Source organism: Pelodiscus sinensis, chromosome 2 (genome assembly GCF_049634645.1).
Source record: "Pelodiscus sinensis isolate JC-2024 chromosome 2, ASM4963464v1, whole genome shotgun sequence".
In the NCBI taxonomy this organism is placed as follows: Eukaryota; Metazoa; Chordata; order Testudines; family Trionychidae; genus Pelodiscus; species Pelodiscus sinensis.
This window is the reverse complement of record NC_134712.1, coordinates 174,892,514-174,914,314: the sequence shown is the minus strand read 5'-3', so window position 1 is coordinate 174,914,314 and position 21,801 is coordinate 174,892,514. Positions and strand designations below refer to the sequence as shown.

Sequence of the window (21,801 nt, the reverse complement as noted above, 5' to 3'; positions counted from 1 at the left end):
ACTCTTCCCACAAATCAGATGCCCTATACCAGCATGTGAACTCATTTTGGTACACTGTCTTAAGAGGCCTTTCTGTGAACATTTGATCACCTGCTCCCTTCTACACCTGTTGATGGAAATTGTATATTTTGTGGCACAGCTCCGTATAGCCTTCATGCAGAGCATGAAGCTGTGGTGGACATGTGCAGGCTGAATGGACACTATTACCTAAAATCTCTGAACTGCAGTAAATGGGGCTGAAGTGCACTTGAGAGGAGCACACGTAGGGAGATGTATCTTAAAGAACCATAGTAACCACACAGGATGAGTAACCTCTTTTGGGTTTTATTCGCTGAAATAATTATTGGGCAGTTAGGTATAGTAAGTCTATTTTTACCTTAAGTGGGTTGCGCCCACAAAAGCTCATGTTCTACAGTTTTTGTTAGTCTCTAAGGTGCTGCAGGACCATTCGTTGTTTAAGTTTTTTCAGGTACAGACTAACATGGTGTTACCTCTATGAGTATTTTCACTTTAGTTACTATGTTCAAGATTTATCTTTACAGTTCATAGCTGTGTAGTCATTTCATAGTTAGGGAAAAAATACATTGCACATAATACCCTTTTTTTAATTCTATAAGTCATTAAGATTATTGGATGAAGAAGAAGCCACGGACAATGATTTAAGAACAAAATTCAAAGAGCGTTGGCAAAGAACACCATCTGGTGAACTCTACAGACCTTTGAGGGCAGGTAAATCTCACCTCTTTTGCTTCTGTGATCCTGGGACTGCTGCATGAAAGGCATTTTTAAATTAAAATTTAGTGAAAATTCAAGTATCTTAGTCATCTAATATTAGTTCCAATAAAGTCCGTGAAGTTTAAGAAAGATATGTATATGTCTGTACTTTTGTTAATCTACTAGATAAAGGAAGATAAAGGAATTTCCATAGGGAGCCTCTTGGCAGGTTGTGCATCACCAAAGAAATGATTTTCCCTGTGGACAAGGTTAATTCACAAAGCCCTGAAAGTCTGTGAAATACCCCTTTCATATCTGCGGACCACTTTTATGGATCAGATGCAGCACACACGAGGCTTTGTTAATTGGTCTGGCTGTATAGCCAGACTCCCCTCCTGATGCTGTGCAGAGAGGATGCCCTGTGTCAGAATATCTGGCTTATTCAGTACTCTTGGATATAATAGACTTCATGTTCTAGGTTTGAAGAACTGTATGCTACTTTATATTAAGTTTAGGATGGATTAGAGAGTCACTTGCCCTTTTCTGAAGGAACTTCTTCCATTAAAAAAAAATCTTCTAAATGAGTCTGTCCAATTTCTTCCACTATACTTATGACCCATCACTGTGTACTGAATCCTGTTAGTGTAATTTTGAGACTTTTGAGTAACTGAGTTGCAAGCTTTCAAATTTGTGCTATTCACATCACGGAATTTTTAAATGTATTTTCTTAGTAATTCTTAAAATATCCATTTGTTGGGTATTCTAAGTTAGACATTTTAATGTAATGGTTACATGACCGGGACTTCAGTTTTAATGTGTTTGTGTTTGAAAACTTGTGAAAAATTGATGAAAGGCACAAATATTGTTGTATTTTATAAAATTTGGATTAAATCACTGTCATACTCTAAATATTACCTTTTTTCTATTGCCAGAGGGAGCCAATTTCTGTAATATTCTGGATAAAGCTGTACAGGCAGATGGACAAGTTAAAGAACGCTATCAGACTCACCGAGATACAATTTCACTTCTGTGTAAACCAGAGACAGAATTGAATGCAGCTATTCCTTCTGCCAATCCAGCAAAAACTATGCAGGGAAGTGAGGTAAGGCAAAAAAATTAAAAGTTCTGTTGGCTATCCTGAGCGTCTGTGCACAGTGATAAGTTATTTAGAGCCTGTCTATAATATAGACAGAATCCAGCCAATGCGACTGTCTGAATAACAGGCAGCCACGAAGCATCACACCCCTCTCTCCTCTAGCTTATATATGCACACACGACTTCCTCCCCACTGGCTCATAGTTAAGCACACATGCTAATGGCCCTGCAGCTTGTGCAGGGACAGGGCAAGCAGGGAGGCTGCCTCATACATGCTGGCTCAGTGTCACCCAGGTAGTCTCCTGGCCAGAACCTGACTCTGGCACCCCAACCCCTTTTTTCCCCAACCCTCTACTCCCCACTCCATATGCCCAACTTTCTGCCACCTCCTGAATCCATATCCCTTCCCAGATGTGGCACCCTAATAAAAAATTATTTCCCACCCTTGCTATAATGTTGTAAAATAATTTTTTGAAGAAGATACCTCACATAAAATTTGAATCAAAGTTGTTAGTCATACACTTTGATACATGTTGAAATTCTCACTCTTGTCAATCAGAGAGAACTTCTAAAGGAAAATGAAATATTACGGAAGTGAGGTGGTCTCTTCATAATCTTGATATAGCAGTGAAAGTTGTGTTGGACTGTAATCTGAGTGTCAGAGGTCATAAATATTGAATAATTTGGGAGCAAGGCAAGATGAGTAGGTGGAATGCAGTTTGGCAAAAATGCTTAAAAACAAAGTACAAATGAATTTAATCTTGTTTCATAGGTTGTTCGTGTCTTAAGAGCTCTACTAGTCAGCCTGGATGAAGTGAAGAAGGAGAGAGAACAACTTGAGAATGACCTAAAATCTGTAAATTTTGACATGACAAGCAAATTTCTGACTGCACTTGCACAGGATGGTGCTATAAATGAGGAAGCCATCTCAGTTACTGAATTGGACCGAATATATGGAAGTTTAACACACAAAGTTCAAGAGACCCTGAAGAAGCAGGATGACCTTCTCAAAAATATTCAGGTACAAAACATTAACAGTATTCTTTTTTTAATAAACTCGGCAGTACTGCCTCAACTGTTTTCCCAGACCCACATGGCCTTCTCAGACAGCAGAACTTCAGATGCCTTAACATTTTAGTCTTTGCTCTTTCCTACTCAGGACTCACACTTTGCTGGAATAATAGTTGATCCAAGTGATCCGTGTGACACACGATTTCCAGTGAGAATGGGGAAAGATACAAGTGTTTGTTTCTCAGCAGCCTGTGCCAGAGTTCTTCTGTACAAACTCTCCAAGGCCTTTCCTTGCTGCAACTCAGCAGCATTGTAATAGCTCCTTGCAAGTGTGTTGTAACAGTACTATTCTGCCTCTCATGACTTCTACACTGTGACATCCTATTACATTTGACCTCTGAGGTACATATAGCTCACTCCTCACCAGCAACTGGTTAGATGCTTCACCATGACTCTTGGAGGCCACTCTGCACAAAGTTGTACTGGCCATATGTATCCTAGCTTTATACATCGAGAAGCAGGTAGTGCCAGAGTAAAACTGGGAAAAGAAGCAGCTTTGCACATAAATTTGGGCAGAAGGAAACGTGTCTCACAAGCCTGGGACAGTGTTTTCTTGACTGTCCCCCATATAGAAATTACATTTTTTTCAAGCACTTGTCCATGTTGATTCTACTGGCAGGTAAATCTACACAGTATGTGTGTCTAGAATATTTTAGCCAGTAGTGTCCACTGAGTCAGCACATATACCCTGTCTGTCTCTGCATCTTAATTCCCAAACAGTTAAGGACAGAGCAGCCCCAGCTGCCACTCAGATCTTTCTTACTGCCCATGTCAGTGACACAGAGCTACATAGTGTGCATCTGCTTCCCTGAAATACCTTAAATAACATTTGGATATTTTTTCTAATTAGTGTGTTTATTATATTTGTGCTCATTGGTTTAAAAAAGCCCTTCCTGCTTTCTGACTCACCACTTGGTACCAAGGTGTGTGTCTTGACTGAGTCTTAGTTTTTGGGCTTTAAAATATGTACCTCTTTCAGATCACCTTTTGGCCAATGGACATTGATTCAGGGTTTAACCTTTTGAACTCAACCATTTTAAGGGTTGTCTTGGGAGAACTGCAACTACCATCTGAGAGAGAAGACTTTAATGTATATACACCCCTATCTTGACAACTGAATTTTTGGGCAATGAAGTCATTCTTCTCAGCTGTCAGATTCACAGTATTGTTCACTGCTGTCTGTTCATCTAGGTCTCACTATCTAGAAGTCCATTCTCTCCTCCATCTACAGAGTCCAACTTTGCCCTTATATCAGACAAAATGCTCCTTTCTGGACATAATGCTACATTTAGAGCTGAAAATCTGTTAATCTCACAGCAAGGAGACTATCCGGCTGTGATTAAAATAAGAGACATTAAAAGGACTTTTCAGCTTAGAAAAGAGGGGGGATATGAGAGGTCTATAAAATCATGACTGGTATGGAAAAAGTGAATAAGGAAAAGTTATTTACTTATTCCCACAATATTAAAAACTAAGTCACCAAATGAAATTAATAGGCAACAGGTTTAAAACAAACAAAAGGAAGTTCTTCTTCACTTAGCACACAGTCAACCTGTGGAACTCCTTGCCAGAGGATGTGGTGAAGGCTAGAACTTTAACAGGGTTCAAAAAAGAGCTAGATAGCCATTGATGGACCTAACCTCCATGAATCTATTAGCCAATGGGTATCCCTAGCCTCTGTTTCTCTGGAGGTGGGTGACAGGAGGGATCATGTGAGGATTACCTGGTGTGATCTCTCCCTCTGGGGCATCTGCTATTGGTCACTGTTGGCAGACAGGATACTGGGCTAGATGAACTTTTGGTCTGACCCAGTATGGTGGTGGTTATATTCTTATGGATAAGCTGATTCGTGAGAAGCTGTTCAACAGCAGTTCAGGAACTTTTGATCCATGGCCATGAGACTGGCACAGAGAAGGAAACCCCTATCACTAGGGCAGTGATTCTCAAAGAGCACTCCACGGATCAATAGCGGTCCGCAGCTGCCTTCAAGGTGGCCTGTGGCAGGCGCTCACCCTCCCTCCTCCATGCAGGGGGAATGTAGTGTTGCGGCTGCAGCCTTGTGGCTGGCGTGCAGAGATACTTAATGTAGATTGCATTAATATTTGTGTTGAATAAACTTCCCCTTCCTACTTCAGTTAGGGCTCATCTAAAGCATGTCTTAAAAGGGTCCTTATTTTGGAGATTTGAGGCACCGTAACTAGAAGTTCCACTCATATATTTTTCTCATCACCACAACAGAGTGATAGTTACTAGATCAGATGTTGCCTTCCTTGTTACTGTCACCTCGATTATGATGGGACCTGCCATTCTCAGTATTCCACAAGGATAATGCCTCCATCTACAGCTAAAATTTTTACCAGAGATAGTTTCACATTAACCAATCCATGTGCTTGCTTGTTTTTCCCCCTGAAACTACACATCTGAAGAAGAGCATTGATTGTATTTCATTGATGTCTGATGAGCTTTGGCCTTTTGCTTGTAGCGAATGAAACCAATCCGGAAACCTCTGGATTGTTGCAGAGAGATTTAGGGGAGAGGCCAGCTCTACCCAGAACTTCCAAATGGATTTCTGGCTCCATTAAACTCAGTTTTTGTGCCTTCTTGCCCCCACAGGTGTACGGGCTCATTCCACTAGAGCAGTATTTCCCAATTTTATTTGGCCACGGAACCCTTTTCAGCTTGAAAGAATTTCAAGGAACCTGCTGCAAAAAAAGGCTCTGTCTCTTTAAGAGGGGGCGGAGGAGTGCAGTTATTGCGGGAACCCTAACTTTTACTTTGTGGAACCCCGAGGTTCCACGGAGCACCATTGGGAAACACTTCACTAGAGCCCAAGCTACAACTGAAGCATCCATTCCATGTGCCTCTTACATGTATAGCTATCATGTGGAGTTCTGTGCACATCTTCACTACAGTGTCGTACTTGGTGGTGAATGCCTCCTTTGGCACAGCACTTCTTTTTACGACCCTTCTGTCGTCTTCCTCACCCTCTCCAACTTGCATACAGCTTGTCAATCACTGTCGAATTCAGTAGGGCCCATCACTCAGAGGAAGTTACATATTGTAATAGGGCTTTTTGGGCTGATATCCCTACCTGTATTCCACATCCCATCCTTTTTTGGATCTGTGAAATTCATGGTGAAGAAGGAACTGGAGACAGTCACTCTTCCCCACACTTTATTGTATTGTACAGAAGCATGAGGTGAATCGGCATATACTCAGACAGAGGAGGAGGAAATTATTTCAAAATGACAATACATCATTCATATGTATGTTCAATATTTTTAAATACAAAAATCTCTTAATACACAATTGCTTTTAACCTTCAGAAATATTTCTGTCTTCATATTGGAAAACCTTGGGTTTTAAATTTCAGGAATTTTAGATATCCTGTGGGACTGAACCTGTTGGGTGTGTTTGTCTTTTTCAGAATGCACATCAGGAATTTTCAAAGATGAAACAATCAAACAATGAATCTAATTTAAGAGAAGAAGTTCTGAAGAATTTAGCTGTAGCAAATGACAACTTTGTGGAACTTGTAGCAAATTTAAAAGAAGGCACAAAGGTATGGCAACCTACCAGAAAGGGTATATTGCTGTGCACATGCAAAACTCTATGGAAGCAAATAAAGGACAGCAAACTTTGTAGTTAGCCAGATGCATGCCTTTCTTTGGCCTAGTATTTACTCTGAAATGGGTATCAGTATAACTCTGACTACTGCATGTGTAAAACTTTTTTGTCATCTTTAAAGACTTAGTGCTCATCTTTATACACTGGTTCATGTCAAACTGACAAAAGTGTGACTTGCATCTTTTTAGTTTAGATTTAGTTAATTCAGTGCAAAACTGTGTACACCATCCCTATTACTTGAGGCATTTTCTCCATCTTGTAGCAGAGGTGGGCATTATGTGGCCTGCAAGCTGAATCTGGCCTGCAGGCCACCCCGCTGGGACCCTTGGGCACAGAGCAATCTGATGCTGCTTTAATCAGCTGGCTGCTCCCTGTGGCTCTTTGCTATGGTTACTGGTGGAAGAAGGCAGCTTCCTGTGCTGCCCCCGCACCTCCAGCAAAATCTCTCAGCTTCCCCCGGAGCAAAAAGCCACAGAGAGAAGCCAGCCATTTTGAGCAGCTTGGGGCTGTGAAAGGCAGGGAGCATGCATCAGGGTCCTGCATGGCTGCTGGCCAGGAAGTGCCTAGGTAAGTGCATCCTAGCCAGACCCTGCTTCTGGCATCTCTCCCCCTCCCGAACTCCAACTCCTTGCCCCAGGCCACCACTTCCTCCTGCCCCAAAACCCTCCAACTGTCCCCTTCCTGCCCCAGGTGACAACTCCTTCCGAGACCCAGTATCCCTCTCCTGCACTCGTTCCCATCCTGGACCCTGCACCCTAAGCCCTGCCTCAAATCATAACTAGGGATGTGAAGGGTTAACTGGTTACCCAGTAAGCATCACCCTTAATGGGTGTAATGATTTAAACTACCCGACCTGTGCAGGGTTGGAAGCAGCAGTGGGGGTGGGAGGGGTAGGGCTGCTGCTTCCCAACCCAGCTCTACCCCTCCTCGCTGCCACTCCCCCCTGCCTAGCTCTTTTTATCAGTTAATTGGTTAAACTTAACATTTAACTGGTTAACTAATTACCGTATATACTTGTTCATAAGCTGACTTTTTTGGGGAAAAATCCAGCTGTGAAGAGGGGGGGTTGGCTTATGAATGGCTTCTAAAAGCGGAGCAAAACCAAGCAACCGGCATGTGCAGTGACACAGCAGTCTCGGCTCATGCCAGGATCCAGAAGTTGCAGCTCTGCTTTTTAAACGTAGCAAGAGCCTGATAACCCTAATCCTTCCCACCCCCAAACTTAGAGAGAGAATGGTTAAAAAGTCACTGGCCCATTTATAAGGTCCCAGACTGCTGAAGTCGGCTTATAATGGGTCGGTGACTTTACCACTTTCTATGTAAGTGTTTTTTTTTGCGGGGGGGGGGCTTATAAATGAATGGACTTGTATTTGAGTATATACAGTAAATAGGATTTTACATCTCTAATCACAACCCCTCTTTCATTCACATTTCCTCTCCTGCACCCCATTTCCCTACCCTGATTTCTGTTCTGCACCCAGCCTTTAACCCAGACGCCATACCATCTCCATAGAAAAGTGCAGATCTTGACCAAAACCTTGGCATGCTCCCCCTATCAAAAATTATTGCTCATCTCGCGGATCCTTTTATGAAACTTGTATTTGTATGCATTGCTGTGTGTGATCTGGAGAGAGATTAGGAAGGCCATACTCAATTGTCCTTTTCTTTTTCAATTGACTTGATGCCGGACAATCATCTGACAATTTGTTTTGCTGTTAATAAGAAATTTAACACTATGGCAATGACTGCAAGTGTAATGTAATAGTCTGATTTTAAATTTCATTTATGTAGTATCTCCTCTTTTAAATATTTTGAGCTGTAACAAAGTTGTTTGTCATTTATAATACTAGAAGATTTACCCAATGTTGCTTGGGTCCTAATTAATTTTTGTTTTTCTTCATTTAAATCATTGCTCTGGTGTGGGACTGAGGATGAGGGGTTCAGTATGCAAGCTTCCCTGGGGAAAGAGGACTTCCCTAGCCCTCTCTCACTGTAGCAGTTCGGAGCCAGGTGAGACACACACCTCTCCACTGCTAATGTGGCTCCAGCAGCCATAGCTGGGGGAGGGGTGCATGTCCCCTGACTGGGGCAGGTCCAGGTTCATTTGCCCCTTGCACTCCCCAACCAGACTAAACAAACTGTTCTTTGCCCATGCTTCATGGTGAGGGGGAACAGCCAACAATGTTCCTGTATGAATTTGGGGGGGCGAGGGCAGGGGGAGCATTAGAGTGCCTACAGGGGGTGGGAGAGTTGGAGCCTCGGCAGTCCCAAATGAGGGAGAGGGGAGATGGGCACCTCATGCAGCCTGCCCATTTCACCTGCCTTGTGATTGTCACTTCTGTATGGTTTTATGCATCTCCATATGAATCTGGAGAAGGTGAGGAGGGGAAGCCTCCTGGCACAACCAAACTCTTACCTTGCTTTAAGTTATAAGAAGACGAAGCTGCATACTAAATTTGATGTTCCTAGCTCCTACCATTTAGGAGGAGTTCTTGAACAAACAAATGGAAAGACTGGCAGACTCACTAGCTCACAGACAACTCTTTGGAATATATAGTAAATATTTGTGTACAGTTATCTGTGGCACACTGATTTTTGAGGAATGCAGTTGCCAGGACTAGTTGGTTGATCTAGTGCTTTGCAAACAAAGAGCAAATGTATTTATTGTTGCTTGCAAGTTTTTGTATTGGAATCGGAAGTTTTGGCTCATGGAATGCCTCAGTCAATTTATAAAAACATGTATTAATGTCTGGCTCTTGTGTTTTAAATAAGGTGTGAATTATGCCTGTTCAGATTTTAAGGCTGTATTCATTGCAATGTATTCATGTTCTCTTTGATAGTTTTACAATGAACTGACAGAAATCCTGTTGAAATTCCAAAACAAATGCAGTGACATCGTTTTTGCCCGCAAGACCGAAAGAGATGAACTTCTAAAGTAAGAATCTAGTTTTTTGTTTAAGCATTACTGAAAATAACACATACAGGCTAAACCTCTCTAGTCTGGCACTCTGATCTGACTAAAATCATGCTGGACCACTGATGTTGTTAGCCAGTTTTTCACTTTATCATAGGGGTGGCCAAGTTTCCTGCAGTTGCTATGTATTTGTCAGAGAAGGCAAGGCTTCAGGAAATCCTTCTACCTGTGCCCAGTAATGTAAATCTAATGCTCCCCATTCAGTCTAATGCCTTGTGGTGATCTTGCATAAAACAAAGTTTTTGTCATAGGTATTTTAATTAAAAATAATGAATAGGACATGGGCAATAAATGTACACACTAATACAATTTTCACTACACCAATACAAAATTTTTTAAATTGTTAAAGTTTAACAGTCTCGCCTGTAATCAAAAGTATGCAATATAAAATGGGTCTTTACTAAGGGCATGTCCTCACTGCTGCGGAGATCGATAGTGTGGTCGCCATCAAATGCTATGGGTGCCCCCATCAGCCGTGGTACTCCTTGCTGTCATGAGGGGTAAGGGAAGTCAATGGGAGCATTTCTCCTGTTGACCTCCCACTGTGGGTATGGCACCCAAACTGTCAGTGCTACAAAAACTCTGCTTTTTTTCAGCTCTATGAGAATAGATTCAAAATACACTTAATGATGCAAGGTCAAGAAGCTTGGCCTTAATGAGGATCCAACATTTAGCCGTTATTCTTGGTGCAAACAGTTCTAATGCTGCAATATCTGCTTTTATTTCCATTGATTTACTTAGTGGCCATATCTTCAACAAAAGTTCCCACTCAAAAAAAAAATCCACGTAATGCTGCAGGTGGCTGGTATGAAAATAGCTTCATACCAGCTGTTCTACCATATGATCGCTGGTGAAGGTGGAATTGCAAATACTTTCTCTTTGCTGCAGTGATTGATTGGAACCCTGTTTTGTGGGCAGGGCAGGCAGTGAATGCAGTTTATACAGCAATGACAATTTTATTTACTTTTCCAAATCTTCTCCAGTTATTGCCCATTATGTTGAGAAGATGTGGTGCATGTTACATGCACTACATTCAGAAAAAGCGCTGAGACTTTCTTCCCAGGTTGTCTTCATATATGCAGCATTGTCAGTGACAAAAGCAGTGACTTTTTCAAAAAAATACATAGTGACTCCATGGGTTCCCAAACCGGGGGGAAATTCCAGGGAGGTGCGAGGTGACCCAGCCACCCCCCCTCCCCGTCAATCCCACCCCAAGTTTTGCTGCTATTTTTGGGGGGGGAGAGTGAGGGTTTCTCAAAACTCAAAAGTGGGGCGTGATGCCAAAAAGTTTGGGAACCACTGCTCTAAACAGAAAATATTACCAAAGATTTCTAGGAATATATTCTAGGAATTTTTTCTAGAAATGTATTTCCCAAAGCTTGGCTCACTCCATAATCTTTATACTGGGTGGATTTGGAGCTTGAGAAAAGGCCCACGTAGGAGATAAGGGGAAATTAATAAAAGGGTTGACTGGAAGAAAGACTGAACAAGAGGAGATCATTCTCTAGTCAAAAATGGGTCCACTTAACTATATTACACTTTAAAATAAGATTGACACAGCCAAAGCTTGACTTGCCTCATCTCAGGTTGTTAGTGAACAGAAATATAAAATCCATCGGAAATCCAAATTACACTTTTACTCTTTTTAATAGAGACTTACAACAGAGCATTGCTAGAGAGCCGAGTGCACCATCTATTCCATCACAGCCTGCATACCAAACTGCCGCAGGCGGAGGAAGTAAACCTGCTGCATCACCTATTCCAACTCCCGCACCCAGAACAATGGTGGTAAGTAAAAGCTGTGTTGTGTACGAGTTGATAACAGATGGGCCATACTGTATAACAGTATTTTTATTATAATAACTGTAGCGTATCAATTTTTTTAATGTACTAGGTATAGTAGAACCTCAAAGATACACAGAGATAGACTGACTGATCAACCAGACATAGTGAAATTGGAAGCAACCTTTCAAAAAAGGGAAAATATTGTACTATATCTGTATTTCATCTAAACGTAGGCACATCTAGGCTGCCTGTTGCCACCCTTTAGCAGCTATTTTTACCCCATCTTCTTTTGGGTGGGAGGGGGACAAGCTGTTTTTACACGTGCACACACATTATGCGCCCCCCCCCCCAACCCCCCGCTGGAAGGGGGACAAGCTTGCAAATGAATGCTGAAGTTGAGTAGGGAGCTCAGCTGCTATTGAAACCTGCCCTGGAATGTCAGCTGATTGAAATGTTCGTAACTGAACAAAGCACAATTCTAAGTTGACAGCTTCCATTCCTGAGGTGTCCATAGCTCTGAGGTTCTACTGTACAGATTGGACTGCCTTGGTCTTGCACTCACGGGACCTGACTCATCCCGACTGAGGGAAATTGCAACTGGCCTCCCAGGACACTGCCCCTTCCATAGGCTGGCATCGCTCCAGCCCTGCTGCTACCGGGCTTTTGCTTGGCTTTGGCCCACTTGTGCTAGCTGGCTGGCGCTCTCCAGGGACGGAACTCGCCGGCCATTACGGTTCCGCTTCTGTCCTGCCGATGGGGCTCCATGGCTGCCCTGCAGTGACTATGCCAGGTCTGGGCTCCGGGGCTGCCCTGCTGCAGGACTATAGATACTGCTGGACCAGAGTGTACTGGATTTAGGAGATTCAACTTGTACTATATTTTAATGCCTATTGTCAAATCAAGGAGTGGGGGGGAGGAAATGCATTTAGGAGATGTCACATGCTTGCAAGTAATAAGGTTATAGTTAACTTTACTTCAATTTCCATTTTATCTTTTCCTTTCTCAAACTTTTTAAGAAGTTTGAATTAAAGTATACAGCAACATAAATGTAGAACATTGTGTAAAACAAATGAAGGCTAAGTCTGCACTGGTGGCTCACTGTGCTGTAGCTTTTTGGCTCAGGTGTGTGTGAAAAAACAAAGCAAAAAAACCCACCCCTTGAACCTGGTATTTACTTTGATAAACATGAGCTATCTGCCTTTATTTATTTAGTCTAGTAAACCACAACCACCAGCCCGTCCTCCACCACCAGTGATTTCTCCAGCAAGTACTATCCCCACTCCTGTATCGGCAGCTACTGGAGTTACTGCTTCTCCAGCTGGTTCAACTGCAGTTGGCACTGCACCATCACAGGCACAGGGACCACCTTACCCAACCTATCCAGGCTACCCAGGGTAAGCTGTGAGAATGCTTAACCAATTCATAGATAATCTAATTTACAGCACCAAAATTGCTTATTTTGTTAAATGTGAATTGAATTTAAATAAGATGCTGTTACAGTGAACACTGGGGTTTCCTTTTTTGTGTAAAGATCTGACATTTCTTCAGTTTGTCATGTCTGCATGTCAGATGCATCATAAACTGGGACTGCTGTGGTGGCCCTTGCTTAATTGACACGTCACAAAGTGCTGTCTCTCCTTGTTTCTAGCTTGTGTTAGACAGCTAAAACATGTGATTGCCATAGCGGTGTAATGTGGTTGCAAATGGGAAGACTCATGATGGTCCATGATACTGCTTTGGACATGAGCAGTATACTTTTTTGTGGGGGGAGGGTTGTATTTTCTGTTGCCAATATTGGCTTCTTGTTCTGTAACTAATATTTAGGCATTCAATTTATATCCTGTCCTTCCTGCTTTAACTAGTAGAATGTGGGAACCTCCTGAAATACCCCTTTACTTGATTTAGAGCAGGATGGACAAATGTAGCGCTTATAGCCTTCAATTCTGTGTGTCCGTGTCCGTGTCCACCATAGTAGTAAGTTTTTATATGTACATGTTGAGGGAAGACTCACGAAATAGACATCTGCTCTTCATTTAGCTCTTACAAATAGTTATTAAAAATGTATTGAAGAATTGTTGTTGCCACTCTTTTGGTGATAGGGCACTTATGTAATTGGCAACACCTTGCAGTCTAAAAATCCAAATATGGTCTTGAAACAATTGCAAAAAATTTAAGTTTTTTCAGATCCTATCTTGGCTTTTTTGGTTGACACAGTCTGCAAATAAAGTGCAGCACTAGCAGCAGTTCTGAGTCAACTGACAGGAAGAGTGAGCTTGCTTACTGAAGAGGGCATGTGGCCTTTCTCATGGTAGGACTGAGTTTTGTTGGGGAGAGCTGTGAAGACTAACAAGGGCAGGAGGAAACTTTCAATAGCTTGCTCTGGCACTCTGCAAAGCTGCCAGAACACACAATCTTCATCTGAGAGCCCATTGCTTTTCCTGCAGTCACCACCAGCAATATTATATGACCTGTGTCCCTTTCCTCTGGTGCCTGTTGCCATGTATGACCTATATGTCCTCCAACTGCCCCAGGTATAAATGTGAAGGAAGAATAGAGAATTAAGTAACAACTAGAACCAACATTGGGGAGAAGAGGCTAGTAAGGAGATCATATACAAACATCTGGATGACCTTGTACAATGAAACTTCTTTCCCCTACGTGCCAGAATTGGAAGTCCTCTGCAGTTCCTGCTAATGCCTGCTTAACTCCTTGTGGACTTCTCCCACTTCTGTGTCTCTCCCACCTTGGTGGAGTCAGTAGAGGGAATGAGATCTCTTCCCCCTTTGAAGCAGACACTCTTCCTACTAGTCACCTTTGTTGTTGCAGTGAGTACTGCCCCTGATTGAACAGAGTGCTGTTTAGGTAGAGCTTGTCTTAACTAGTAAGTGGGCAAGGTCTGAAAATACTAAATAAATAAAACTATATTCAACTTTGTTTTAAGAGAAAGCATTGATTTAGAGCAGAATGAGGGTCTTCCTACGTATGAAAGCTGCTCTTTTTAGATGAATTTTACTTCAAGATATTATGTTGGGTTTAATACCAGCTTCCTAAATATTATGTGCAGTAGTGAATACTGTAAAGAGGAAATTAAGTTGAAAATGTCTCCCATGGTTCCTTGCCTTTTAAGCTTCCTAATATCACATACTATTGTTGCCTTGGTATTTAACTTGTAATTTTTTGCAATTAATGGATGTTGTTTTCCACAGGTATTGCCAGATGCCAATGCCGCTAGGCTACAATCCTTACTCATATGGCCAGTATAATCTGCCATATGCACCACAAATGTATCAAAACCCTGGACAGGCACCATATCCCGGACCTCAACAACCTGGATATCCTTACCCTCAACAGCCTTATTACCCACAGCAATAACGTTTTTGCAAAGAAGCTCTGCTTGTTTAAAATGAGAAACTTGCAATAAGCATATTAAACTTTAGCTCCAATTAATATATCATGCTGTACTGAATGCAGTCTATATAGCTCCTGTCTTTTAAACACTCTAAAAGCTGTATTCCTATTTCTGATTGCACTAAACTTACTGAGAGAGTTGCTGCTACTGCAGTGCAAACACTAGGCATGATGTGGTCAGAATTAAATTACAGCTAAATTCAACTGTATGAAAACTTAACTGCACTTAAAATAGACCAAAATGTTTCTTTACAAAAAAAAAATCTTCATTTCAATAGTAATGGGGATATTTGATATAAAATGCTGAACAGTGCGTGCACTGGGTGTGATATATTTTACAGAACTACATAGGGTTTCCTTCTATATTCTGTTGGTTTGTATCTTTTTTGTTTTTGAGTTTAGTTACCAACATGCTATTTTGTCTAATCAAGGCCTTGTAAATCATAAGTAAATAAATGATGTAAGAATAGTTTAAAAATTTTAAACATTGCTCTTCTCATTACCATAAAGAATCTTTTGTGTGAGTGAGTGTGGATTTATCCTTTGACTTCTGCAGGTCTACAAAACAGAAAGCAGCCACTCTGTAGTTAAGATTACAGTAGTTTGCATTTATTCCGCCTGCAGGTCCTCAAACCAAGGAACAACCACCTCAGCATTAGTAGACTAAGTCTGTGAGGTAGAATCTGTTGTCCCAAACTTTAAACACAATTTGGCAAGGAATTTGAGTTAGGATATTCTAAACATAGTTCGAAAAATCTAAAACTGAGACTTCATGCCCTCCCCACTGCCCACCTGCCACTGCCCAACCAAAAAATGCCCTAGGAAGTGGGGAGAGCTAGCCACTCACTGGATTCACCTATTGAACTACTCAAAAAAAAAAAAAAAAAGTGTTATGTGCACATGCGTGTCTCTCCCCTGCCCCCATGCATTGCCTTTGGCTACTGCCCAGCAGGGAATGGGGGTGGGAGCTGTCTTGGTCATAGTTGTTGACACTCTGCTCTGGCACTCAAGAACCATTGAAAAAAATAGAAAGTACTCAGCACCCACAAACCACTAGTAGGTGGCAGGAGCTCCTATATTGTGTTAAATTAAACACAGTTAAACCAGTTGATGGTAAGAACCCACTGGGTAAAATAAGTCAGCACATGGGGTCTTAGGGCTTTTGCTCTGGATCTTGAACTTCTGAAGATTGCCCCTATTACATGCATATGTGCTTCTTTCTCTCACCCAGTTTTGTATACTGTATGCAGTCATTCGCAGTATGCTGCATCAAGGAATCTGGTCAAAGCCAATTAGTGATAATGAAGATGCCCACATACCAATCCAAAGAGCCTGGGTAACAGTGTGAACTAAAATTGGTGGTGCAGGAAGTCAGATATTACAGGGATAATAGAAACATGGTGGATTAGTAGCCATAACTGGAGTACAGGTATTGGATGGTATTGCTGTTCACAAAAGAAAGGTAAAGACTGTGAAACAGCATTGTATAATGATGACTACGTAGTGTGTAAAGAAATTAGAAGTGATGGAATGGATAAAATCTGTTTTGCTGAGGGGAAGAAATGTAACACAGGCTTCACTGAGAAAATACTTAGTTGTCTACAGCACCATACGATATGATTTAGAAAGACCACTTTAATAAAATAAATACTATGGGGAGGAATTGTGTGATTATGGAAGATTTTAACTTTCTACGTACAGGTTCGAGAACAAGTGCTATTAATTCGAATTGAACCTCTCAAATCCAGGATTCTCTGGTTTGGCATCATAGTGCTAGATCAAAGAGCCCAGCAGCTAGGAGTGAGAGCCAGTCCAGAGTCTGACTGGCCTTGGGGTCCCCACACTTAGGAGCCCCACAGCAAGGAGAGGAGCCTGGGAGCAAGGCCAGTGGTCAGCAGGGGGTATTGACCTCCCCATGTCTGGTAAACCCTCTCGTTGGGGACTGCTCAGGTTCTGATGGTGCTGTACCAGTGCAGTCCAACCTGTAGCATATTCCTGGTTGTAATCACTGACGGATTTCCTCACTGAATAGTTACTGAATCAGCAAAATGGGGTACCACTTTAGATTTTTATACTGGTGTACTGAGGGCCTCACAGAAACTGATTAGAAAAGACAACCTTGGTTTGAGTGAGTAAGAGTTAATTTTCACTAACGTGGAAGGATAAACAAATATAAATCTGCAACTAGGATGGTTGATTTTTAAAAGGGCAAACTTAAAAAAATCAAAGGCAGTTAGGGGAGGGGCCTGGATTTTATAAATCAAGGATTTGAATATGCAGGATAGCTGGATTTCCTATCATATTTGCAGAACTGAAGCCTGTATTGTAAGCAAGGGTAAAAAATTCTTAGGGAAGAGTTACAGGTCAAACTAAATCAACAAGCATCTCAAATAAGAGAAACTAGAAGGGATGGATCAGCAAGGAAAGCTACTACTTGGAGGTCACAGATTGTCAGGAGACAGTGAGAACTGCCTAAAGCCAAGCAGTGTTAGAGCTTGCAAATGAAACTTAAACCAATAGTAAAAGGTTCTTTAGTCACAAACTGAAAAGTAGTAGAAAGGCTAAATATTGATGGTGTAGAGATAAATAAATGAATATTAAATATTAATGAGGCAACGTATTCATTGAGTAAAAGTAATGAGCTTGAAGGCCTGGCAGAGCACCTAATATCCTCATTCCCATGAAAGCAGAAATTGCCAAATTTGGAGGGTGGGGGAGAAGGAGGTTGGATAATCTGCGTCTTGGAATGTTAAAGGAACTAGTACATGAAATGACAAACCCAATAGTGAGAATATTTAATAACTTCCTAAACTCAGGGGTCTTACCTTGTTACCAGAAATTTGTAAATGGAGTATCCATATTTACATTTAAGAAAGGTGGAGGAAGTGATCTGAGAAGCTGCAGTCCCATTTGTTTCACCTCAGTTGTATGCAAGATCTTACAATAAATTTTGAAAGAAAAAGTAGTTAAGGACATAGAGGTAAACAGTAATTGGGATAAAAAACCATGGGTTAAAAAGTAAATCTTGCCAGATCACCCTGATTTTCTAGACCAACTAAATGCAATAGCTCTTATTTGTCTGGAACTTTGAGTAAGGCATCGGATATTGTTCCACATGGGATGTTATTTGTTAAAGTGGACAGGAAGGGAATAAAAGTGACAACTGAAAGGTGGATATAAGGAACTGGTTAAATAATCATGCTGAAAAGTTAACTCTGTCTGGAATTTCTCAGGGAGCAGTCTTGGGACCAGTATCTAGCATTTTCATTAGGGACCTCATAAGAACGGCCGTACTGGGTCAGACCAAAGGTCCATCTAGCCCAGTATCCTGTCTGCTGACAGTGGCCAGCACCAGGTGCCCCAGAGAGGGTGGACCGAAGACAATGATCAAGCGATTTGTCTCCTGCCATCCCTCTCCAGCCTCTGACAAACAGAGGCCAAGGACACCATTTTATCCCCTGGCTAATAGCCTTTTATGGACCTAACCTCCATGAAATTATCTAGCTTCTCTTTTAACTCTGTTATAGTCCTAGCCTTCACCACCTCCTCTGGCAAGGAGTTCCACAGGTTGACTACACGCTGTGTGAAGAAGGACTTTCTTTTATTAGTTTTAAACCTGCTCCCCATTAATTTCATTTGTTGTCCTCTAGTTCTTCTATTATGGGAACTAATAAATAACTTTTCTTTATTGGCCCTCTCCACACCACTCATGATTTTATATACCTCTATCATATCCCCTCTCAGTCTCCTCTTTTCTAAACTGAAAAGTCCCAGTCGCTTTAACCTCTCCTCATATGGGACCTGTTCCAAACCCCTCAGTACAAAAAAAAAAAAAAAAAAAAAAATGCTAACAAAATATGCAGAAGCAAATTTGGGAGGTGTTTCCAACACAGAGGAGGATAGGCATATAAGAAAATGTGGATGACCTTGAAAATTAGACTAATAGAAAAGGAATGGAATGTAGGGACTTGCAGCAAGAATGTATGCTATAAAATGGGGACATATCATTTGGAAGTGCCAGAGGAGAAAGTCCTCCTTGATCATGACATGACTATGAGTGTGCCAGTGTGATGTGGCTGTGAAAAAGGCTAATACAATGCCAGGATTACAATAAGGAAATAAGGTGAAGTATTTTCATTAGGGCATGTCTACACTAGTAAATAATTTCAAAATAAGTAAAATCAAAATAGCGTGTCCCTGCTATGGGGAAGCATGGAAATGAGTCCACATTATTTTGAAATAGCACGGCCACACTGATTGGAGTCTGCCTCAAATTTAGTGTCCCCTGGAAGTACTCTGGCAAGCTGCATGATATGCTTTTAGGGTTCCTCTTTACAACTGCATCTCACATGCCACCACTCCACTGCCTCCCCCCTGCATCATCAAATGGATGCAGTGTGTTCTAGTTACCCTTGCAGATGCCAAGGTGCTGCGAAGCCTCCTGGTGCAGTTTGTCCAGACTGCCCACATGCTGTTCCAGCAGAACAATGACCAGCCTAAACCGGAAGACTTCTTCACCCAGGGTCCTGGCACTCTAGCTGTTGCAAATGCCCCTCAATCCCCTGGACACTGTGGAATACTGCTTCTGGAGGAGGGAGACCAGTTTGGACTGGTGAGACCTCATCGTCCTGCAGTGATGGAATGACCAGCAGTGGCTCCAGAACTTCTGCACGTGGAAGGCCACCATCCTGGAGCTTGAGAGTGGTTTGCCCCTGCCCTCAAGTGACAGGATACCCGACAGCATCCTGCCATGTCCCTGAAGAAGCACATGACCATCGTCCTGTGAAAGCTCGCCATGCTGGACAGCTACTGCTGTGTTGGGAACCAGTTTGGCGTGGGGAAATCCACAGTCAGGGCCATGCTCCTGCAAGTAGCCAAGGCAATAAACCACGTATTGTTATGGAAGCTTGTCACTCTGGACAATGTGGATACCGTCATTGATTGTTTTGCCGCCTGGGCATCCCCAACTGCAGGGGCCATAAACGGCCTGACACCCCATCCTGGCCCCTGACCACAATGCCTCAGACTATATCAACAGAAAGGGATACTTCTCCATGATGCTGCAGACCCTTGTGAACCACAAGGGACGCTTTGCCGACATCAGTGCTGGCTGATTGGGGAAGGCGCGTGATGCCTGTATCTTCTGGAACTCCTGCCCCTCCCAAAAGATGCATGCTAGCACTTTCCCCCCCGATCACACCATCAGGGTTGGGAAGGTGGACATGCACATCTGCATCCTGAGCGCCACAGCCTACCCCTTGCTCCTGCTCCCCTGGTTTATTGAAACCCTACACAGGCAGCCTGGACCCCACCAAAGAGCACTTCAACGTCAGGCTGAGCAGGTGCCGCATGGTGGTGAAGTGTGCGTTCAGTCACTTAAAGGGGAGGTTCCAGAGTCTCCTCACCTGCCTGGACCTCAGTGAGCTCAACAACTCCTTTATGGTGACAGCCTGCTGTGTGCTCCACAACCTCTGTGAGAGCAAGGGGGAGACTTTCTTGCCAGGATGGGGGGCAGAGGTTGAATGGCTGGCCAGGGCTCATGTGCAGCTTGACACCAATGCCATTCAATGAGCACATCAAGGGGTTGTGCTCAACAGGGAGGCCTTGAGGGACAGTTTCAGGCAATGCCAGCTGAGAGATCTTCCCCTGTACCTCTCCACAAGGGGCCCTACATTCCTCCTATGTGCCTTTACTCCCCCACCTTTCCCTTTCCCTACCCTACCTTCTCATCTTCTCCCCTCCCTGAAGAGGAAATAAAGCCTTTTTTTTTTCTTTGAAAAAACAAGTCTGTTTTATTTGGTGGCTATACAACAGGGGAGGGACTGGGGAAAGGACCTGGAAGAGAAGGGGTGCTCAGGGCTGGGGCTGGCACCTACCTTGATCAGCTCAGAAGGGTTCATCTGCCCGAGAGGTTCCACTGCCCTGTTTTCTGGGGCCCCAGCAGCCCCTGGGGGGGCCAGGAGGGGAAGCCACAGGGGTGGGGGGAGGGAGTGGTGGCTAGTGGCCTTCTCCACGCACAAGGCCATGTGCTCCACCCCTAAGGTGAGGGAGGAGCACATGGCCTTGTGCTAGTGCGCCAGCTGGTCCCAGGCCAGCCTTCGTCTGCTCCCAGTCAGCCTGGTGCTCCTCTGTCAGCAGCCTTCTCCCCGCGCTCGTCAAGCCCCTGTACAAGGGAGTAGAGGCAGGCCATCTGCTCATGCATCAGGTCTTCCCAGTTGCATTTCCTCTGGTGGATCCCGCGGAGTTGGGTAGATGGTGTGGGAGGTGGTGGATGCACCAAGCTTGCAGCTGGCCCAGTTGCAAAGAAAAGTTACAGGAGCAGTCATCCCAGGAGAGGCAGTGCATGAAGCCTAGCCCTCATCTCTGAGCCAATACCTAAGGTGTTGGTTCAGATGATGGTGATGTGCTTCAAGCAAGGCCATCTGTTGCCTAGACAGCAGGCACTTTCCTGCAGGGGCCCGGACGTTTCAGGGGAGCATTGCTACATCCATGACCCGGGGACAAGCAGGCGTGGGAAGGTGCTGGCCAGGCCAGGAGCCTGTGGGTGGGAAGGGCAGACAGGGTGGCTCCGCTTCCTTCTGTCCCCCCCACACACTGGGTCCAGTACTGGCGGCATCCTGCAGAGAGAGAACTTCTATTCCTGCCCTGGTGGGCCCCCCACACAACCTTATTTACCTCCACCGGTGCTGGGGATCGCAGCTCGCATTGGCTGAGGTTTGCCATTCCCGGCCAATGGGGACTGCGATTGCTTGTACCTGCAGAGGTGCAAGTAAATATAACAGCAGGGGTTCACCAGGGACTAACTCTGGCGAACTGCCACTCTTTTATTGCCCACCCACCCCTGGTTTAGGAGGAGTTTGTGAACAAATACACTTGCGGACAGACAGACAGACAGACAGATACACGTTTCTAAAATATAGAGCCAGATAATGCAGTGTGTCTTTTAATGGGGGCCCAGTGAACTTAATGCTATTTTGAATGTGTGTGCTGTATCATTCTGATGGATTGATTGGTGTTGAACTCACTTAAATTAGAGCAATTTTGCCAGGCGTTCCCTATTTGGTAGAGGGAATTATGGCCACCTCATTCTAAGGTGCCTGAGGTTCCTGGCTGCTGCCAATGCGGCT

At 43.3% G+C, this 21,801-nt stretch overlaps 1 protein-coding gene across 2 annotated transcripts in view; it reads left to right on the top strand.

Annotated features, from left to right (window-relative positions):
• The window catches only part of PDCD6IP (programmed cell death 6 interacting protein), a 57,816-nt gene extending 42,618 nt beyond the window's left edge, over window positions 1–15,198 (top strand). For both annotated transcript variants that reach the window (XM_075921809.1, XM_075921808.1), the window contains exons 11-18: window positions 618–729; window positions 1,647–1,816; window positions 2,582–2,830; window positions 6,308–6,442; window positions 9,348–9,442; window positions 11,134–11,269; window positions 12,479–12,660; window positions 14,473–15,198. In XM_075921809.1, the coding sequence (XP_075777924.1) occupies window positions 618–729; window positions 1,647–1,816; window positions 2,582–2,830; window positions 6,308–6,442; window positions 9,348–9,442; window positions 11,134–11,269; window positions 12,479–12,660; window positions 14,473–14,638 (1,245 nt within the window). In that variant the 3' untranslated portion in view covers window positions 14,639–15,198. The remainder of the gene's footprint in view (window positions 1–617; window positions 730–1,646; window positions 1,817–2,581; window positions 2,831–6,307; window positions 6,443–9,347; window positions 9,443–11,133; window positions 11,270–12,478; window positions 12,661–14,472) is intronic.
• The last annotated feature ends 6,603 nt before the right edge of the window (window positions 15,199–21,801 follow it).